Source organism: Echiichthys vipera (assembly GCF_963691815.1).
Source record: "Echiichthys vipera genome assembly, chromosome: 5".
Classification (NCBI taxonomy): Eukaryota; Metazoa; Chordata; class Actinopteri; order Perciformes; family Trachinidae; genus Echiichthys; species Echiichthys vipera.
In genome coordinates, this window is record NC_139830.1 from 33244738 (window position 1) to 33268224 (window position 23487).

Here is a 23487-nt window from a genome sequence, read left to right on the forward strand (position 1 = left end):
TGAATAAAAACTATGTTTCGGTATCTCTGTGTAGTGAGGGTTTTCAGTCAGACCAACCCTACTGACTGACATACAGAGCAGCAAAAAACACATGTCAAGAATGTCTGCCAAAGAAGAGTTAAACCCCATAATATTGACTATATGGCTTATTATATCGTGTGTGTGTGTGTGGTAAAATGTACTAAAATGTTTTAGTAAATGTACAGTCTTATTTTTCTTATTTCCTGGTTTGTTTCTGTAAACACAGTGCCTCCGCAAACAAAATGATATTCATGTATGGGGAATATGAATAGCCCAATAAGCAGGATAAGCCCTTTGTTATTTAAAAAAATATATACATATGTCCATTTCACTTTTAGAAAGAAAAAGAAATATGTAATGTTTTGCAGTTTATACCTCAGAAATAATCATTCTTTAATTCCAAAAAGAAAACATAAAAGACACAACGAGAAGTGACTGTTCAGTGTAAACAAAGGTGACTTCTGTGGATTAGATGAGCGCAGCTATCAAGCAAGCCGCTTGCTAACGCTTTTTTCTCTGTGATCCTTCTGTTGGAATATGGACTGGGCACCTGTAATTGGGCCTTTTATCCGTAAAATCACGTTACACAAATGGCAAATATCCTTTACCCACATGTTGTTTGCTTTCTGAGCTTTGCCTAGACGCTGTTTGCACGTCATACGCTTCGTTGAACTGATTGGTTGATTTGGCCTGTCTATCACCAACACAACATAATCCCATCAGATCTCTTCCTAAAAGATCTCTAACCGAGAGTTCCCAGATGGATATGCAGAGCAAATGCCAATAATGCTAATCAATCCATCTGGCGGAGTCAGGTTACCCATTTTTTGGGACTGCCCAAAAAGTATACTGGAAGGAGGTAATGAGAGGAATTGGAGAGAGATTGGCATTGAACATATTAGTTGAACCACAGAGAATACTTTTAGGGAAAACACATTTAAGAGGGTTGAGAAAGAATAAATTGTATATGCTCAGAGCTATGGTGTTAGTAGCACACAAAATGATTACGAGGAACTGTGTCTAAAGTGTCAAACATATGGAAAATATAACAGCAAAATTACAGTTAAGTTCAGGGTGGACATTTATTTAGAGAGGTGGATCATCTGTCATACAGTATACAACAAATTCAATAGACTGTAAAATTAGAACACTGGACACTCGTAGTAGTGTCTATTTGTGTGTATGTAATTTCATGTCCATATTATCTGTTCCCGAACCATGTTGCTTGAGACTCTTTGTCAAGGATCTTGTATTAATAAATGTTCAAAAAAACAAACAAACCCAGTCACTTTGAGACAAGGGAGCTGGTAGTGTTTTAGGACTTATTCCTGCTGTGCTCTATTAATTAATTAATATATAATGTTGGTGCTCAGGAAACTGACTTGTTGTTAGAAAACTTGAAACGTGAATTTACAGATAAACTTGTTAGAAAAAAGAATAACAGAAAATAAAATAAAAGCATATATATATATATATATATATATATATATATATATATATATATATATATACACACACACAGTGTATATATATATATATATATACATATACATATACATATACATATGTATATATACATATATATACAGTACCGTATTTTTCCGATTAAAAGTCGCTCCGGAGTATAAATCTCACCAGCCGAAAATGCATAATAAAGAAGGGAAAAAACCATATATAAGTTGCAATAGAGTATAGTAAAGTCGCATTTTTTGCAGAATTTCATTTGATAAAATCCAACACCAAGAATAGACATTTCATCTTGAAAGGCAATTTAAAAATAAAAATAGCATAGAGAACAACAGGCTGAATAAGTGTACGTTACATGACGCATAAACAACGAATTGAGAACGTGCCTGGTATGTTAACGTAACATATTACGGTAAGAGTCATTCAAATAACTATAACATATAGAATATGCTATACGTTTACCAAACAATCTGTCACTCCTAATCACTAAATCCAATGAACTCTTCTTCCTCGGTGTCACTTCTGAACAACTCCGCCAACTCATAGGTACGGAAGTAGCAGGTAGCATCTTTTTTTTCACAATGCACTTCTGCCATGACCCGCCCCAGCCGAATTTTGATTGGTTGACGTGTGTGTGTGTGACGATTGCTGATATTCGCCTAGTCTCTTACGTGACTGAGATAAATAATAGCCCGGCCTATTATTTGATATTTTACTGTAATGTGTTAATAATTTCTCACATAAGTCGCTCCAGAGTATAAATCTCACCCCCTGCCAAACTATGAAAAAAACTGCGACTTATAATCTGAAAAATACGGTGTATATATATACGTATATATTGCAAATGCATTGTAGTTATCTTGATTTAGTACAGTGAAACATAATAAAATACAATGGTTAAGCAAAACAATTAAATATGCTGATATGGAATACCTAAAACTAATCAAACAATGTCTTTTATCATGTCATATTTAACAGTGATCAGTGTCTCACCTCACTGTCTTAAGACAACACTGTATTGCAGTATAGCTATTGTCCACTGGCTGGCAGTGTTGACCATGTTAAAGCCAGTATTTGGCCCTTGTCTTCTACTCAGGGCTGTAACACACACTAACAAGTCTCAAAATCCTTTCGAACTTCACAACTAGTTTCTTAATAAGGATTGAAGAGAAAACAAAAGAGGACAAATACACAGAATGAATGTGAGTTGTGTTGTGGGCAGTGAAGTTATACGTCTATCACTGATAGCAAGTGCAGCCAATCAAAAAGCTGCTTTTGGAGTTCAGCAGAATGGAAATGACAAAGGAGAGTACACAAGATGAGTACGAATAGACCTATATCTATTTAAATGTTCTTTTCATTCAACTGTTCCTTCATTAGTTTGTCAAAATCACTTCAAGGTTGGCTCTTTTTAACCTGTCATAAGAATAAATGTGGATCAACATTAAATCTTAATGCATCAGCTAAACACACACAAATATTAACAAATTATTTGTGAACTGTGGAAAATATGCAATATTACGATATTATTTGCACTAGATAAAACAGAAAGTGTACTCAGCTCTATCTTTCTGTGGCTTTCAGTAATCTGATAAAATACAACATACTTCTTTGGGGGTTGGGCCATTCCAACAGGTTGATCCAAAGCTACTGAGCTGGTCTGAAGCAGTCCACAGAGATGTTTTCTGGCTTGCTGCCCATATTCACTATGAAGTGTAGGGCTGTAGCGATACACTAATATCACAATATGATACGATACACAATATTCGGTTTAACGGCGTTAGCCAGCAGATGGTGGCAGCACCGGCAAGAAAACACTTTTCAGAAATATGTGGTTTAATGAACGGCAATCTAAAAGATAATCTCTCACAAAGCTAACATTAGTAACAAGCTAATGTTGATAGTTTATGCCGCTGAGCTTAACAAAGATATTGCATTCTGTGATTCTTTTGTGTCGACTGTCCCGGAGAGCCAAACCATTTGACAAACTGTAATGGAAGTGCAGCAGCAGACCAGGCAGCAGCAGCAGCAGGTGACGTGCTGTCTGTGTCATCTGTGAGTATTGCCGCTCGCGCATCTCGAGTCCCCATCTCTGCTGGACAGACAGCTAGAAATGCTCTACAGCAACACTAGCAAATAATCTAACACCTCCAAAATAAAAACACAAATACACAAAATAAAATAAAAAATAGCTTACTTGAATGTATAAAATATCAATTTAAAAACAAAAAAATTCTACAACAATAGTCTCATTGTTGATGGCTTTTCTTGGGCGTCTCACCGTACGTGGCCAACCTGTGACGACCCCCCTTCTCCCCTCAGACGGGTGTGTTGCAAGACTTAGCTCATGTCTGTTCAGGAGAGCCTGGAGAAAGAGGTTTCTCTGTTTATCTCTGTGTGTTTTGCTCTCAGTACTTTTGTAGCTTCTTACTGAATTCCTCTGGTTTGAAGTGTAGTTTCTCTCCCGTCTCCCTATTTGTACTTTCAGATATCTATTTTGTTTTAAAACAAAATAGCAATAAATATTGTTTTGCTTTCAGCTGGTTAGGAGTGTTAAGTTTCTGCTGATGAAAACCCAACATTTCCTGATTTTGCCTCTACATAATAAAAGCTTTTAGATATCAACATAACGGGGGACTTTTATTGTGTAGAATTTATATGAAATTGAATGTGTTTACCTATTTTATATCTGCTCCTTTGACCATCCTTTGGCTTCTAAATAGTAATAGCAGACGTTGCGGCCGACACATAACGTGTGATAATAACATCTAAAGTCCCAAACTTCTTTTAAAATACTAATATTTAAAAGCACAAAACAGCCAAATACACAGAGCTACTATAGAGCTGTAGCCCTGAAAAACCACACCACTGAAGACACACTTTCAAGCGCGTAGCCCTGTTGTAATGGAAATAAAAAATCCCTGCTGTGCTGGGCTGATGGGCCAAGCCAAGAGGTACCTCCAGTCAGTGGGTGTGAAGAGGAATTTATGCAGAGATGTAAACAGGTGGTAATATTAAGTAGCGGTAGTATAGAGGTAAAGCGTACCAGTTCCAGGTGATTAAAGTGATGATAATGACCTTGAGAGCTCAAGAGTTCAGCAGTCTAGTGGCCTGAGCCTGGTGGCGTTGGATTGGACAGTGCAGAACTGTCTGCCAGACGGCAGCAGGCAGAACAGTTTGTGGCTAAGTGGATTTGGTTGGCCTTCTTCCTGAACCGCTGGGTTTAAGGGTCCTTCATAGATGGAAGCTCCATCCTGGTGATTTGCCCAGCCTTCGAGTTGAGGGCTGTACAGCTGTCATACCATGCGGTGATGCAGTCGGTGAGGATACTCTCAGTGCATCTGTAGTTGTAGCGTGTCCTGGAGTCCATGTTGAACCTCAGCAGCTTACGGAGGTAGACAAGCCTCTGTGTACTGTTCTGTCAGTGTGAGCCAGGTCAGGTCTTCGCTGATGTAAACCTAGAGGAATCTGAAGCTGCTGACTCTCCACCATAGTTCCATTGATTGAGATTGTGGCGTGCTCTTCTCCCTGTTGCTTCGTGCAGTACACAGTTAGCTTGTTTTGCTGACATTAAGATGGAGGTTGTTGTCATTGCAGATGTCGGGGCACTGACCCTTGTAGGTTGTCTCATCATTATCCGTGAACAAGCTGATGGTGGTCATGTTGCCAGCAAAATGAATTCCAAGCTTGAGTTGCAGCACACTCTTGATGTAATGTGAAATCAGGCCACAAGATGGAGACCTACTGATAATATAATGAATGATACCTTAAATTTTATTTATAGTATCAAATCATAACAGACAAACCTCTCAGGACACTTGTATCTCAAACCTTGACCCACACTCTGTGGTCAGATGTGTATCAGCTATATTAAATAAAATAAATAAAAAACAAAGGTTTTCCCAAGCAGAAAGAATGGGAAAGATAGCTTATTGAGAAAAGTCACTACTTTAAAATCAGTCTTGTAAAATCATTACAAGATTGTCTGCTCTGCGAAACTACCCACAACGCTGTGAAGGCTTCGCTCCCGAGTATCGTCTTTCATGTACAGGCTGTCACTGAAACATGCAAACTTCACATACATCCTGTGAGATCTAAACACACCAGAGTCCTTAATCAGTCTCTTTATAAACATCCACAGGCCACTGGTAAGAGGACACACTCTTACTTTACCCATGAACACCACACATTGGCAACTGTGACATGGCTCCTGTGCTGATAGCAGATTTTGTATTGTAGTTATTATGGCGGAGCAAAGGATTAATGCAGTTTGAGCGACACTACACACACCCAGGACAAATATTAGGGGTATCTCCTACTACCGATTTACATTATATAAATAAATTTAAATATATATCTATTCTGCCACAATACATGATGTGCCTTCCACCCCCATATTGTAGCAATCTACAGTCAGAGGGAAATAACAGGGAAGTCATCGAGAGAGAGAGAGAGAGAGAGAGAGAGAGAGAGAGAGAGAGAGAGAGAGAGAGAGAGAGAGAGAGAGAGAGAGAGAGAGAGAGAGAGAGAGAGAGAGAGAGAGAGAGAGAGAGAGAGAGAGAGAGAGAGAGAGAGAGAGAGAGAGAGAGAGAGAGAGAGAGAGAGAGAGGAGAGAGAGAGAGAGAGAGAGAGAGAGAGAGAGAGAGAGAGAGAGAGAGAGAGAGAGAGAGAGAGAGAGAGAGAGAGAGAGAGAGAGAGAGAGAGAGAGAGAGAGAGAGAGAGAGAGGAGAGAGAGAGAGAGAGAGAGAGAGAGAGAGAGAGAGAGAGAGAGACACGTGACTTGGGCAGAGGTGTCAATAAAGTGAAGCTGATCAAAGCAACAAAAGACAGCAAGTCATCACCCGGTCATCATGTCAACCACAACAGCAAAATTATTTGTCTGGAGAAGAAACAAGTGGTCAGCAAATTAAAGATCTTGATAAAAAAGTTCAACGGTCAGTGACCACAATAACAGGAGCAGCAGAGGAAGGCTGCACAGGGTGTGTTTTGAAATTTGGCAGTTTGAACATTACACCCGCTGACTCTCCTGCATTCAACAAATCAGATGAGACCGTTGCCAGTGAAGAGAAGAATGGGGCTGGCAGCCAAAGCAGCGTAAGCCTTAAGGGCGCGCTCACACTATCCTCCCGGACCGAGACCCGGACTTTAGGGTACTTGTCCCCCCTCCCTCTCCCCCCCGCGCCCCAGCCCCGTTTGTACTCACACTACCAGGGCCTCGGCCAATGCTTCTTGCTGTCCATACGCCTTCAAGCTGTGACACGTCACACGCATTGATCGCGTGTGTGGCTTTGTTTACAAATCTTTCCACAGACTTCGGAGTTTTTGTGCGTCTTGTCGACTGTTTTTGAATATTTTCATCCGACCAAATCTGCAGTAAACACAACGTGAACCTTTCCCCACCATTGTTGTTGTTGTTAAATGTCCGCGCATGGTCCGTCCTTCTATTTACATGTCCGAACAGGCGGACATAACGCTACTGCCGTAGGGCTCGTGCGCGTGCACGTGCGCACGCTTGTGCTCGTACATGTGCAAACGGCTCCGCTAAAGCCCACCTCTTTCAAGCGGGCCGTGGCGGCCCAGCTGGCCCCAGTTGAGCGCGGAGCGGGTGCGCTCACACTACTTAAAGGTACTAGACTTTAGCTGAAAAACCGGTTTTTGGCCGCGGCCAAAAGGATAGTGTGATCACGCTAGAAAGCCAAACGGGTAAATGTTTTTAGTCTTGCGGCGTGATCTGGCTAATGTGTTGGCTATTTTTTACGTTAGACATATGTAACGGATACCTGCGACTTAAGTGTTTGAGATGTTATTATTATTATTATTTAGAGCAAGTGCAACCCCCGTCCATAAAAAGGAAGACCATCACCAAAGCCCTGGCCACGGCCCAAGAAATTGAAGATCTCCTGATGACCATGGACCGTCAGGATGGGGAGAAGGAGCAGTCGTGGCTGTAAAAGGAGGAAGAGCAACGGAGAGTGGAGTGGGAGTCAGAGGCAAAAAGGTGGGAGGCAGAGAAGTCGATGCAGGAGGCAGAGATGCGTGCGTGGAACAGTTTAGCGCACTGTCCAATTTGTTCAGAGACAAATAATGAATGCAAAACAAATTTTCTCTTTTGCGGCAGACGATGGCCCGGATACCAGCTGCATCAACACAGCAACCCTCATCACTACCTACGGCACAGTTCTCATATTCTCCGCTGCCCCTCCCCAACTTCTATGCAGCGGACCAATGAGATCCACATTCTTTGTCCTCCTTCCTGCAGCAGCTTGACTAGGCTTTAACATACATGTTCATTTTATACATCGTTTGCAGCCCTATATGTATATAGCTGCATTCTTTGCACATAGCCTCCATTGCCCCATTGCTGTCGGATAAACATTTCACACAGCTTGCATGTAATCCATTTTTTAAACAGCTTCTTGTTTTTATGTCTTGGCTTGTAAATAGTTATTTTATTGAACCATGTCCTTGCACTCATGGATTTTTTGCATTTGTAAATAGTTTATTGTGTTTGTGAATGTATTCAATGTGGCCTACACTGAGATTACATCTCAATGTAGGCCACATTGAATACATTCGGTGTATTCAATTAATTCACATTAAAATAGGTCACCTATGCAGTCATAACAAATGAAGAGAAATACAGGCACATAGTGTTGCGTGCATGCAGCGTATTGAGCCGCACCATTGTTTGACAACAAAACCACCTGCACTAACTAGAAAAAAAATGTAACTCAAATCCTTTGAGTGTCTTTTTATTCATTGAAAAACATGCATCAGCCATAAAATTTCAAACAGAAGTGGCAAAGTTTAGAGAATGGACATAATAGCTTCCTAGGTTGCTTGACAGCAGGCGCGTGCCTGTGGATCTTGATAAGCAACCTGGCCAGGAACCGGGCAGGTGTGGTCTCCAGCTATGGTCAACTCTGGCAAGAAATCTTCTTTATGGTTCTCACATACCTGTATGCTGTTGAGAACACAACAGGCGAGTACAACATCAGATACTGAAATGGTGGAAACATTTTGTTGTTTGGCCAGGCATCTCCATGACCTTTGAGTATCCAAAGGCATTTTCCACCACCATCTCGCTCAACTTCCTCTGGGCTGACTTCCTCTGACGCATATGTTGTACATCACTGTGTACACCCACAGTGTTTCTGACGGACCGGCCAGCAATGTGTGGTGCAGGCCATACGGAGACCTTTTGAGGGGCAGGGGCTCTGACCTCTCCTCTGTACAGACTCTGACAACAGACGATGATAGATAGCACGATGACATTCAGCCAAAACGTTCTGAAATTCACAGTTCTGCAGGGAAGATTGGTGTTGGTCACAGTTTGGAATGAAAGTGAGAAAACAGGACATAGTAACACGGCGAATATCGCTCACATTTTTTTTAAAGCTACAGGAAGCATTTGAATTTGAAATGATTAAGCTCAATCTGAATTCTTTAAAGCGGGGGTTGACACTAAGGCTTCAAAAGCATGTGCCCATAGGGCAAGCACAGGTCATATTCTACTTGCCCAAATGTTATGTACACTTGTCGAATAAAGACAAAAACCTCTGAAGCAATAATGATTATCCTTTTTTTTTTGGCAGTTTTTCAAGCCTTTATTATATAGGACAGACAGGAAATGGGGTGAGAGAGAGAGGGGGAGACATGTAGCAAAGGGCCGCAGGTCGGAGTCAAACCCCTCAAGGACCTTCAGCCTCTTTACATGGGGCGACTGCTCTAACCACTCAGCCACCGGACGCCCCAATAATGGGTATAATTTAACCAGTCACATCCTGACCACATCAAACCAAACAAATTTACGCATACAGTGTAATTGGTAATTTTTTGTAGTTTGGAATTGACATGTTTTTCTAAGAAATATCAGCATATATATTTTTTCAGAAGCTGAGATCTCTGCACATTCACAAATGAGTGCGTTTACATGGACATGAATATCCAGTTTATGAGGCTTATGGTCATATTCAGGATATGGTGATTACATGAGCACAGAGAACTCAGGCTATTCATATTCTTCGTACACATGATGAACACCAATCTGTTAGCAGAGATGCTGTTTACAGAAACCAACCAGCGTCAGGAAATCTGAAACATTTACTAAAATGTAACAAATGCTAATTTCTATTTTGCTCCCACCATCACCAGCTACAGCTGTCTGCATTCATCTGCCATATCTCTCTTCATCTGCACACACAGACTAGCCTACATAGCCTACTCATAGACTGTATTGAGCTATTCCTGAAGCTATTCCTGAAATGACTTAACTTCCTCGGCACCGCTGCCAGCCTGTGTCACTAACAGCGTATAGCACAGGAAATCACTAACCTGACTCTCGCCGGATGAATTTTGTTCCGCCTTGCTTTCGCCGTGACTCCGCCTAGCTCCACTCAACCATCTGGGATCGCTCCACAGGAAAGGGATTTCAAGTGGTCGAGCCAATCAGGACTGCCGGGCAGGGGTTTATAGATGTGAAGTAGCGGAGAAATGTCTGTTGTGATTCAGACACCATCGAGGAAGCAGGCGTCAACATGGATGCTGCTATTTCATCCGTGTTGTCCAACCTAGAGAATCTTTCTTCTTTAAAAGAGCACCAGAGAACGGCTCTGAAGGCTTTTGTTGGTGGAAACGATGGTGGCTGTTCTGTTTGACTTTTCCCTGCGTTGCTTTCATCAGCATCACGGGTCGGTTTTATTGTGAATGGCACGTCAATAAAGATGACAAACAAGTGGTTTATCCAATCATATGCAAGGATTTTTGATAAGGCCCAGCCTTCTGAAATCACTTTCCTATGGAGCAATACCCAGATGGATGATTGAAGCAAGGAGGAACCAAATTCATCTGGTGAAAGTCAGGTTAGGAAACCAGTGGATGAAGATATACAACTTCTTTCACTTTAGAAAGACAAAGACAAAACTGAGTTAGAACCTCCGATAAAACAGGCCGGTGCGACCACAACCTGCTACGGCCTCCGCAGTCTTTGAACCGCTGTATAATGAGATGACTGACGGAGAACATCAACAAAGTCAAAAGTAGATAGCGCCATCCGATTAATTTTTTTTTTTTATCTCAACTAATTTGAATCATCACACATATAATCGATTAACTGTATCAAGATGCATTGTTACATCCATAGCTTAGATTGCAGCACCAACCAGAAGTTACAGAGCGAAACTGCGACACCATAGACTGTCGGCACACACAGGCTTCAGCGAGGGTGTGTGTGTGTGTGTGTGTGTGTGTGTGTGTGTGTGTGTGTGTGTGTGTGTGTGTGTGTGTGTGTGTGTGTGTGTGTGTGTGTGTGTGTGTGTGTGTGTGTGTGTGTGTGTGTGTGTGTGTGTGTGTGTGTGTGTGTGTGTGTGTGTGTGTGTGTGTGTGTGTGTGTGTGTGTGTGTGTGTGTGTGTGTGTGTGTGTGCGCGTGCGCGTGCGCGTGCGCGTTTGACAGAGTGCTACTTAAGACATCTTTTGGGAGAAGAGGAATATTATGCTGTGGTTGCGCATAGAAAGGGCTTCAAATTGCAGCCAGGCAAAGGCTCAAATGTGACGCGCTTTCTATATAAAAATGACTAGAGAGACTCTAGCGTGATCACACTATCCTTTTGGCCGCGGCCAAAACCGTTTTTTCAGCTAAAGTCTAGTACCTTTAAGGGCGCGCTCACACTATCCTTCCGGACCGAGACCCGGACTTTAGGGTACTTGTCCCCCCTCCCTCCCCCCCCGCGCCCCAGCCCCGTTTGTACTCACACTACCAGGGCCTCGGCCAATGCTTCTTGCTGTCCATACGCCATCACGCCGTAACACGTCACACGCATTGATCGCGTGTGTGTGGCTTTGTTTACAAATCTTTCCGTAGACCTCTGAGTTTTTGTGCGTCTTGTCGACTGTTTTTGAATATTTTCATCCGACCAAATCTGCAGTAAACACTCCACCTCCGCACCACACCAACATGAACCTTTCACCGCCATTGTTGTTGTTGTTAAATGTCCGCGCATGGTCCGTCCTTCTATTTACATGTCCGAACAGGCGGACATAACGCTACTGCCGTAGGGCTCGTGCTCGTGCGCGTACACGTGCGCACGCTCGTGCTCGTACATGTGCAAACGGCTCCGCTAAAGCCCACCTATTTCAAGCGGGCCGTGGAGGGCCAGCTGGCCCCAGTTGAGCGCGGAGCGGGTGCGCTCACACTACTTAAAGGTACTAGACTTTAGCTGAAAAAACGGTTTTGGCCGCGGCCAAAAGGACAGTGTGAGCACGCTGTAAGTAGTGTGAGCGCACCCGCTCCGCGCTCAACTGGGGCCAGCTGGCCCTCCACGGCCCGCCTGAAATAGGTGGGCTTTAGCGGAGCCGTTTGCACATGTACGAGCACGAGCGTGCGCACGTGTACGAGCACGAGCCCTACGGCAGTAGCGTTATGTCCGCCTGTTCGGACATGTAAATAGAAGGACGGACCATGCGCGGATATTTAACAACAACAACAATGGTGGTGAAAGGTTCACGTTGTGTTTACTGCAGATTTGGTCGGATGAAAATATTCAAAAACAGTCGACAAGACGCACAGAAACTCCGAGGTCTATGGAAAGATTTGTAAACAAAGCCACACACACGCGATCAATGCGTGTGACGTGTTACGGCGTGATGGGTATGGACAGCAAGAAGCATTGGCCGAGGCCCAGGCAGTGTGTACAAACGGGGCTGGGGCGCGGGGGGGGGGGGGGGGGGGACAAGTACCCTAGTCCGGGTCGTGGTCCGGGAGCACAGTGTGATTAGAGAGAGCTACAAGTCACAGATCTGTTTCCAAACACCTCCCTTTCTGATTTTCACAGAATCATTAAAAATGAAAAAAAATATTTATCACTCTGCTAGTACTACATACTTATCTAAGTTCTCTGAATATATGTAGTTTATTCCAATTTTTTTTTGGTTTCAAATAACAGTTTGGCCAATGCTCATATCGATGTTTTACTGTTTTGTCCCCCCCTTTGTGCCAGGAAAACAAAGGAAAATAAGTTTTTAAGGCCATTCAGCTATTAATTACTTTGAAGGAGCACACATTTAGTCATACAAATAACCTTTAGTATTCAACCTTTTTTCACATGAAAAATATATATTTAAAAAAGCACAACTGCTTCAAACTGATTTTAAACCTTTCAACACAACATATAGCTAGCTCAAAATTGATGGAGCACAGCAGTTAAATATAAGCCACTGCAATCAGTGAATATTATCTTATTTGTAGGCTGATTGCAGTGAACAAGGTGAATATCTATTCAGCCGATGTTCAATAAATCGGTGCATCCATAAAACCAAGCAATTCCATGTAAAATCCGACTTTAAACACCCCCATATAACCCGAAATGGAATGATCCTTTGTATCATAACCACATTTTTCACCACTGCGAGATTGGCAGTCGATTCGGGCTTCTTAGATTGAGTCATCCAATAGTCGACTATCTGGGCTCATCCCTAAAAAAATATGATGAGGCGCCTCTGCCTTTTAGTTTCATTTGAACACCCATTCTGATTCACACAGCAGAGCCTAGCTTGTTATCACCCACTGTCCTTCTTTATTGTTTTTCTTTCAGTTTGAAGGTTTATTGGATGTTTCTGGGTTGTGTTTTTTCGCAGGGTTTCAAGTAAGCACTGAAGGTGCCTGGGTCTCTGGCTCTTGAGTGGTTGTGAAGTGTTTGTGACAGTTGCTAAGCCAACACCCTCAGTAATGGCCTGGCAGAGTAGGAACATACACATGTACACACACACTTTCACACACTCCTGACAAAGGGACTTCTGACTGGTTGTATGAATGCTGACAGAGCTGTTTAGGTGATGTAGATTACTGTCGCCTTACACTGGAGAGGTGAGGTGATAACAGGCTGTGGCAGACTAATTGTCTGTCTGCATACGTGTTGAGATGAAATCACCTGCTTGGAAGAAAAGTGTCTGCAGCAAGTGTCAGTGGAGGTGCTGAAGACCTGGAACTGTATTACAAAAATGTTCATTGTTGAGATGTAAACATAGGACTTTAGGAAGGAAGTTTCTCTAAAACACCCAAGTTTAAATTTTGTGTTAGCAATGAATTTGAAGGATTCTTTTGCCCCAAATAAAGACCTTGACTGCTTTCTTCATTTGAAAAAGTTGTAGTAGAATGTAGTTTAAAGACATAATTTGTGCTTAGTTCAGGCTTTCGTCAGCTGGCAAACTGATGTATTTATCTCCCTCATGGATTGTGGAACATAAATACAAATGTGTGTTTTTAATAAGAAGCTGTTCTTTGATTCTGAGGAGCTAACACAGATTCTGCTGTTTATCTTAAAGTTTTTAACACTCCAACTAGCGCAGTGTCTGTTTGGAGTGTATGCTCATTTCAAGTGGGCCGATTGCTTGGCCCCCAGGCGTTCTGCTTGCAGCGTTCTCGAGAGCTGCTAATCCGTTTGACTTCACATTCGACACTGCACTCCCATGGGTGTGAAGTTGATTGGATGAATCATGGTTCTTGAGATATGTGAAGGCCAGTCATACATGCATACATACATAGACAGACAGGCACACAGAGATTCCTTCCTTTATAGTTAAATGGTGCTGCTACAGCACCACCTATGTCTAAACAAGAACCTTTTCCCAGCTTGGTCAGGAGATGTTCTGTACCAAATTAGCTGATGATCGCTCAAACCTTCTGGGAGGAGCAGATTTGGACTATACACAAATTGGCATGGCTTATATAGATAGATTTTTCCCAACCCATAAATCCCGGAAAAATCCCGAAGTTTGTTTCTGAGACTTACGGTTAAAAAGTTACAGGCCAAAACTTAAAGTTTGTTTTTATAGTGCCCGACCAAATACGAAAAAAAGAATCATTGGGTCACCTTCAATACACCTGCTGAGCGTGAAATAGATGAACAGTTTCAAGATATGCAAATTGCAGACGGATACAGAGATTCCCTGATTTGTAGTTACATGTCAGTGTGCAATCATAACATTTGCATTTGGCAACAATGGGAAGGAATGTGAAACTCACGACCACATAACATTTATTATCAGCCAAATACAAAGTTATGGTGATTGTAGCTATAAAGTGGGACTTTAAGTTAGTAAAAATTGTTGTACATATGTTGCATTTAAAAAAACATTAATTTGTTACAGTAGTTTTTCTCAGTAACGAGAAAGAGAGAAAAAAAAGTAGGTAAGTCCGGGGGGAGAAAAAAAAACAATTATACATAAAAAATACCAAAATTTGAGAAGAATAGAAAACAAAGAGAAGAGAATCCTAAATTGCATAGTTTGTCTGTATAATATTTGTTTTGTGTTTCCTCTTCATTCTCACCTCAAATATTATGTCTTTATTATTAATCCTGTGCTTTTTTTCTTATTAATAATAAATAATAAGAATTATTTTTATAATCTCCATTCTATAGATTTCGTTAATTATGTTTCAATTATTACTTTATTTGTTCTCCCCTGGTTTAAAACAGTTTCTTGTTATTAAACTTAGATGTCATTAAACTTATTGCCAGTTGATGTACCACCACAAGGGTCTTGAAAAATATATTATGAGGGTTGAAAAACTACATGGTGTTGCTTTAAGTGCCGCTACTGTTCTTATCTGTTTGTCGAGATAATGTCTGTGGTGTTCTGCCAAGTAATTGCTCAGGCCCAAAAAGCATTTTTCATTTTAACTTCAGCTAGACGTTGATGATTAAATACAGACAATGACATTTTGGGTGTCAAAATCTTGCCATAATAATTCTTTCTATTATATGCCGCTTAAACTGGCCTTACCTCTTCTGTTTGTCAAACAAATTGTGGATATCTAAGAATATGTGCGGATAACAGTAACAGCATAATTGCAATTATCTTCCTCATAAGACCTGGGTATGGATCTGGCTCTCATCCACAGGACAGGATCTTAAACTGTAACACAATTTTGATTTAAGTGCTACATCACTCAAGGCTTGTGTTCTCTTATGATTACAATTCTGCATGTTTTGGATGTCCATGAAAAAACACCTGTTACTGTCCGATCAGTGAAGCACCTGCTCCCTCCAATATGTCCAGCACTCTTTAAGCTAACAGACTCACTTGTGAATATGCCCAGATATCTATTCACAGCTTATGGTATTACATTCGAGAGATTAAAACAGAAGAGCAGACACTGTGATTCCACAAAAACATCCAAGCCTCAAATGAAATGAATATAATGAATAACTGTGTGCAGGGAAAACAACTTTGAAAAAGCAATTTGGCATATTGCATACACCAGGCCACTAATGTAATGGTGGGAATGTTGTTGATGGCAGGGGATGTCACAGAGAGCCATGTAAGGCGAGGATGAGCTGCGAGGTAATGCACAATAAACCAGTGCATTAACCTCAGCCCCCATCCCCACCCCCACCCCCCTTCTCAGTTTAATCCAGCAAATTCCATTATTCCCCCTTGCAGGTCCATTTGCCTGCACAGGAATCCTACCCTGCTTCCAACATCCTTTTTATTCCTGCTATCAGTGCTCGTATAACCTGCTTGTGTGTCCAGTGTTAATCTACAACCGCTGGGCTTCAAGCACTTTGAATAAAAACACAGCTCTAAATCTGCCACTTTGAAAAAGCTACTAATTGCACAAAAAAGCGGTCATCCCCTCAGATGGGCTTAAAGACTTCAAACAACCAGATTAAAGCACTATTTTCACTGTAATTTAACGCATAAAAGAATAACAAAAGTAGGGCATCCTATGCTCAGAACCATGTGCCATTACAAATGCTACACACAGCCTGACAGTACATATGAACACATGAAGCCTAAACTGGACTGGGCAGACTCAACCACACAACCATTTAAAGCTTTATAGCAGACTCAACCACACATCCATTTAAAGCTTTACACTTTGGCTGTATTTCCTCTGTGACAAAGACCAGAAATTAAGTTAATTTTGAAATCCTCTCCAATAGGGCAAACTTTAGTGTTTGTTCCCCCAAGTCTGTGCAAATGTGCTGGAAGAAGCTACTGCTGATGTATTTTTAATTTATCTGCTTATTTTTGACTGGGCTGCAGGAAGGCCACCACGAGGAATATGAAAGTCTGTCGCTGAGTAACTGACTGACTGACTGACTGACTCATTCACTCATAGAGTTACACTACTGGTTGGAGAGAGTGATGACATTTAGTTGGAGCTTCCCTGTTGACCGTTGCTCTTTCAAAATAAATCAGCGTGACTGTTAGCTGGTAACGGTTTTGCTTCCACTATCGCCATCAATCTGATAAAGCTGATCGACTCAATACGTTGTTGATGTCGCTGCCACTGTCATTTGTGTGTTGAGTTAAAATGTCAGGATTTTCACTCGGAGAAAACACGTCTGACATGGAAAGTCTTTTGTTGTTTGCTACATTTGTGAAATAAAACTGAATGTTCTGACCTGATTCTCTGGACATTGTCCAAAGTTCATTATAAGACTCTGGCTTTGTAAAGAGGGGAAGTGCATTTAAAAATATATATATATATATTAGGTATGAAACAGCCATATATAACTATATTTGGTCCAAATTACTGTCAAAACATACTTTGTATAATCAAAAAACGTGGATGCGAAAACGTTTACTTCCCCAAGTCAAATAGTGCTCCATAGGGCTGGGGACACTACTGCAAAGTGCAGATGAACATTTAATATCCAGGATTCAGAATTCACAGTGTAGACACCAGTGCTGTAACAACAGAATTAAACACATTGCCCATACACGGTTCACCCATATACAATGTTACAACCTCTTGTTATGTGTAATGGTGTATTTTATTAAATAATTGGCTATATGTTGACAGATCTGGGTATCTAGCTTTAGTGCCTTTGGGTACTGACCAGATTGTGTTGTTATTTATATCAAATGGATGTTATAGTAGATGATGAAGTGAAAATGAAATGGCAATTAAGGCTGAATGTGTGTATAGTATTGACCACTGAAAATAGTCAAGTATCGTACATTGGCATTGAATGCCTGGTTAGAGTCTCAGTCTTGTCCAGACTTTTTCTTGGATTAGATATTTTCTGATAAAAATAATTGACTTCGCTAACTGCAGACTGTGTTTAATGAAGGCAGAGTTATTGTTCTGCTGCTTTGTGTCAAGACAAAATAAAACAATAATGCTCTTAAGACTTTTGTAGAATTTGTTTTCCCCCTTGAAACTAAGGTTACATATTAGCATCAAAACATTTCTGTCAAAACCCAGCTCCTCACAGCCAGGATGTAAAAATGTTTATAGAGGGGAAGGAGGGAGGGATTGAAGCCAGATTATATAATGATGCCTCGCTCACATTTAATTTCACTTAATACTACACGTTACTTATATATCCACTTCAACCAGCAGTGGTATTTCTACTTGAGCTTGGTGTGAGCCATAACTTAAGCACCTGTCAATTTTAAAAGATAAAGCAAACTGAAATGTTACATCAAAGCCTGCTCAATATTATCAGTGCGTTCTCAACATCACACCGCTTTTTTGTTTTGTAAATGAGATCCCAAAACTTTTCATAGTTTATCTGTTTAGTAAAGTGCAATTATAGCCTCTGTAATCTGTTATTATGGGGGGAATGCAGAGGTCTTTTTTTCCTAGTATTTTCATGGCCTTATAAAATGGCCTTATTTAAACATTTGGTTTAAAAATACTGAAATCAATTTATAAAATACCCACCATGTGCAGGTTTTTAATTGTAGAATGTAAACTCCCTGTGGTTTCTAACACTCATAAATTCACCAAAAGAGCGCAAGTTATAAAGAGTATAGTGTTGGTGTGTCACAACCACAGAGCAAGGTCGTCTTCTAGCATTTGGAGCTGTGTTGGATTTCAGAATGCTAGAGGCCCAGCGATGGTAGATTAACACCGGAGTGGTCAAACGACATTTTGTAAAAATCAATAACTGAAGTAGGAACATGAACAGTGGCATCTCACCAAAAACCTGTTCAACATGGAAGAGATAAGCCAGCATTTAGTCTGAGAAAAACGAAATTCAGCCAGGTCTTTTCCATCAGGGCAGCACATCAATGGAATACAGTACCAAGACCAGTTAGAGAGTTCCCATCATATAACTCATTTAAGTAACACCAAAAAATGGCAACACTTATCCATTTGTTATTCTTCTTATGTCATTCATTTGTCTGTTTTATATGATGAATTTATTTTAGATTATAATGCAATGTGCCTTTATCTGATGTACATAAGACTATAATGTGCTCTTCACTTATTTATATAAGACAATAATGTCATGTTTTTTTTTTCCAATGTACATGTTTGTGTCTTTTTATATTGTTTAATTTTAGGATGCCCATTAACAACAGGCGAAGGGACTGCCGATGAAAACTAGCCTTTAAGCTAACAACATTTTTATTAGATTTTTTTATTGAAGTACAACATTTGTATAGTGCATCAGCGTGTCGCCTTAATCGGGTGAATTTACATTATTATTACTATTATTTTTATTAACAAATTCTTAATTATGTACACTGTCCCTTTCTTTGAAAAAAGAAATTGAATTAAAAGTTTGATAAGAGTAAAGGTGAATCATTTGAACCTTTGGTTAAGCCTCTCGCCTTTATCATTTTATAATCATGCAATCATAAAAACAGAGATACTTAGTTTCTTATGCTTACAGTCAGATCTAGACAGTGACATCATAGGCTGTTGCGCAGATTGCAAGATTAACTGGTATCCCCAACTCTTTCCTTTTGACTCTGCCACAGTAACTTTTAGCTTGTTGGCACTTGTTGGCACTGCAATGCCAATGAACCTTTTATTCTGTAGATTTTACTTTGTGGTTGAGAATTTGGTCACTAAGAGAAGTTGATGCAGCACTGAAATGCTTCTGATTTTTATTTTTATGTTCTTTGGTGCTCATAAAGCAGTGGCGATTGCTCTAAGACTGCAAGGGAAGCTATGCTTCCCCTAAAATGTCACAAAAAAAAAAGAAAAGTGGTTCACTAGAAAGCCTTCATCTTTTGTTCAGAATCAGCTACTTATCACTGGTAACCGGCCCAACTTCCTTTTCATTCATCCCCACAGCACCACAGCGCTTTACAGTCGGACGCTCAGCTTCTACTGACTTCAATGGGGAAGCGTAGAGCGGGTTGTTCCACTGCAGCCAAACTAGAGCTCATTGGATAAATACTGGGCTTTGTCCCGCCCATCGAACGCTCAGCGTCTCTGCGGGTCTATGGGACAGTGGGCTGGCTCGGACGCTCTGCTTCTACATGATGATTGGACGAGCTGTCTGAGGTGGAACCTTTTTTTGATTGACAGCTAAATGAGCGAATTAGCCGTCTTGAAGAATAAACATCCACCGAAGCATTTTCCAATTTTTTCATTCCGTTGTTCTGAACTGATCCGGAGACTTTACCGATCCCCAGTGACTTTATCTTTGTTAAAAACGACTAGCGTTGTGTTTGGAGACTCTGTTCTGTCACTCTGCAGTTTCCTTCCCCAATGAGCAGCGGCAGCTGTGGAGCTTCTCCCCCCGTCACTAACACTCACACTCACAGGTGGTCACACTTCACAGTAGCCCGGCACAGCAGCTCCAGCTGGGCCAAGGCCGTTTAAGCAGCCTAGCTCTGCTGCCATTGAGAGGACACTGGTCAAGTCCCTGGAAAAGACGCCTAGTTGGTACGACAAGGTCACAGATCATTTTCTTGAAAAGGAACGAAGGGTAGAATATACATATAAATAAACAAACACATTTATTATGTAGGCCGGAAAAATTAGCTTTCCCTCCTTGAAAGACCGGCAGCCGCCACTGTCATGAAGAAATAACCGATTATAGGCATTACAGTATCAGTATAATTAGACTGCAAATCAACTGCATATTCTGAATAATGAGGAGAAGTGTCACGTCCAACATTGATGCGGGGCTTATGTTTGTGGGATCACTGCCTGTCATAAACTTTCTAATGAACTGACAAAGTACACTGTTGGATACAACCACTGCCGGTTTAGCAGCTTTTTGACCTATTAATCAGGGTAACGTGTTGGTCATGTTACCATGGTTACCAAATAATTTGTCTGAATAGCTTTTACAATGGCCTTTTACACATCCATTATAAGATTGCTTCCTGAACATATTTCATGATCAGCAGATGGATGTATTAATAGTTTAGCTTTTGAAGTTGTGCTAAAATCACATGCACGTGTGCTATCATAAAATCCTGTGGTTGGTACGTTTGCTTTCACACTACAAACCAGCACCAGCCCGACACCCACCTTTTCAAGCCATCTTGACAGGAAGTTATGCCTTTAAAAAGTGACACCTGTGAATGCAGCAGGTTAAATGGCTACAGGTAGACACAGGGTTGCCGAATGTCTGAGGTTTAAGCTAAACTTTATCTCTAATATCAGTCTGTGTCGTTGAATGCAGAATGTCTCTTTTCTCTGATGTACCAGATGTGTGAACTTCGACATTACCTCTAATTGAAATAATTTCTTTCAGTTGGCAGGGGAAGCCCAGGAGTTGTTCTCAGTGCGCCATGGTCCTGTGCGAGCTGCTCACATTCTGCAAGCTCCTCATATTAGTAAGTATCTTTAGTATCTTAACGTTGCCTAAATATGAACCAACAAACTCCAAAGCACACACTGCATATTCTAACTCCATATGACGCTTTGGTCAGTCCTCTCACTTCTTTCTCAAAGTGAGAAAAACATAATAGTTGCAGTTTGAATATTCTGGTCCACATTCAGACAGTTTTATGAGCACTTCAAGATCTGACCATTATTAAAATGTATAAGAAAGACGATGAAAACAAAGAGTTTGTTATCATTTTGACATTTAAGGTTGCTTGCTTGATTCACGTCAAGTCTTGCACCAAATAAGTTTGGAGAAAACACTCCACAATACAATTTCTGGTAGTAAATTGAGAGTGTAGTGTTTCATATTTCTTGTCCCTGATTTGTTTCTATAAAAACAGCACCACTGGACACTGGCACTTGGGGGAGCTATGCTGTGCGTGATACAGAGAGCAGAGGAGAATTGTCAATGTGTGGACATACAGAAACTACATGCTGTCATGGTAATAAGATATAGGGGTGCACCGATTACACCCCTATTTTTTATTACTGTTGTAAAACTTGTTTTTTAAATGTAACCAACGAGGTAGTCTAAAATAAATAACAGATTAACAATGCAGAACTGAAGGCACCTTTCAAATAATAAAATAAACAAGTGCAATTAAAAGAATGCAGCAGGTAATAGGACCTTAAAAAACAACAACCTCCAACTATAATGATTTGAACTATAAAAGACAAAAGATTCAGAGAATCTGGAGAAATCTCTGCATATATGCTGCAAGGCTGAAAATTAACATTGAAGGCCAGACACTGCATTAAAAACCAACATTGTTCTGTAAAGGTTATTACCACGGGGGCTCAGAAACACTTTGAAAACCATGGTCAATCCTTCGCTACATCTAGTGCAAGTTAAAACTCTACCAAGCAAAGAGAAAGCCATATATCAACAACACCCAGAAACACCTTTGCCTTCTCTTGCGAGCTCAAGCTCATCTGAGATGGACTGACACAAAGTGGAAAAGTGTTCTGTGGTCTGAAGAGTCCACATTTACAAATATTTTTGGAAATCATGGACTTTGTGTCCTCTGGGCCAAAGAGAAAAAGGACCATCCAGATTGTTATCAGCGCAAAGTTCAAAAGCCAGCATCTGTTATGGTATGGGTGTGTGTCTCTTACTTATTTCAAACTCCACATCCCCCCTCCCCCCAGTTTTATCAACTCTGGATCAGTTTGGGCACCTATCGGGGTATAAGTGGAATATTCAGAAAAGTGAGTTATTCTTTGTCAACAACTTGGCGAGATCACTCCCACAATCCATATTCTCCTTTAAACCAGCTGACAAGGGGTTTAAGTATTTGGGGGTGTTCATTACCAGCTCCTTCAGGGACCTTTTACATGCAAGTCAGACTTGTCTAGATGGGCGGGCCTCCGCCTGCCCCTCGCAGGCCGGTTTAATCTTATTAAGCTGGTCATTTTACCAAAGTTTCTGTATCTTTTTCAACATCTCCCAATTTGTCTTAACAAATCTTTTTTCACTAATCTAGACCAACAGATTAGGTTTGGTACCCTTCCCCTAACACATGTATTTTATATTGGCTGCTCATTATGTTTGTCAGAAACGTTGTCAGTCATTCTGCTGTCCGTCTCTGGACACTCTGAGAAAAGAGATGTTTAATGTCAGAGAGCTCTTTCTGTGAAATAAAAAAAAAAATCCTCCATCCTCTCAAACGCAGTGTAATGGTTAAAGTTGATTCCTGCAAAACGAACGGGGAGGAAATGGGCAGCGAGCAGAGTAACAGGGATTTTAATGGGACATAATGTATCAATACTTGCGGCCAAAAAATCGATACTTTCTGTGGAAACAAAATATTGATTTATGTTGCAGAATCATCAAAATCCTAAAGCCCTAGGTACAATTACTATAGTGTTTTATTCATGTAAAAAGCTGTGTCCCAGGGATTACTGGTGTTGGTAGAGAAGTCTGGCCAAGCACCGATCAAGGCAATATAAGCTGGGATCGGTCTGCCAGTCGATCGGTGCACCCCTAGATAAATAAGATAAGGCTATTTAGTTTGTTTAAGAAAAGGACAATGTACAGACCTGTTCTATAGGAAAGGTATCCTTAAATGACTTCTTTAATGATCTGGCACTATATAGAAAATAAAATTGAATAAAATTAACTTGACTTTCATGGTAGGGAAAACACTATATTGTTTTTAATTGGTAATGTTATCGACCTTCCCCTACCTAGAGAGTATCATGAGGCTACAAATGCATCGTCCTCAAGGCTTTTCCAGCCTAACAAGTCCATTTTAGGGTTTTCTTTATTGTGGTACTTAAACTGATTGAATTTAATTTGGTTTACATCATAATACCACATTTGACAGTTTAAATACATACCTTACACACAACACTTAAACAGAATACCTCGCACAGGAGCTGATAGCTCATATGATCATATGTCACA

At 40.8% G+C, this 23487-nt stretch overlaps 1 protein-coding gene across 2 annotated transcripts in view; it reads left to right on the forward strand.

The window, feature by feature from the left end:
* The window catches only part of bcas3 (BCAS3 microtubule associated cell migration factor), a 555891-nt gene that overhangs the window by 35439 nt on the left and 496965 nt on the right, over positions 1 to 23487 (forward strand). For both annotated transcript variants that reach the window (XM_083914409.1, XM_083914410.1), the window contains exon 6: positions 20947 to 21028. In XM_083914409.1, the coding sequence (XP_083770535.1) occupies positions 20947 to 21028 (82 nt within the window). The remainder of the gene's footprint in view (positions 1 to 20946; positions 21029 to 23487) is intronic.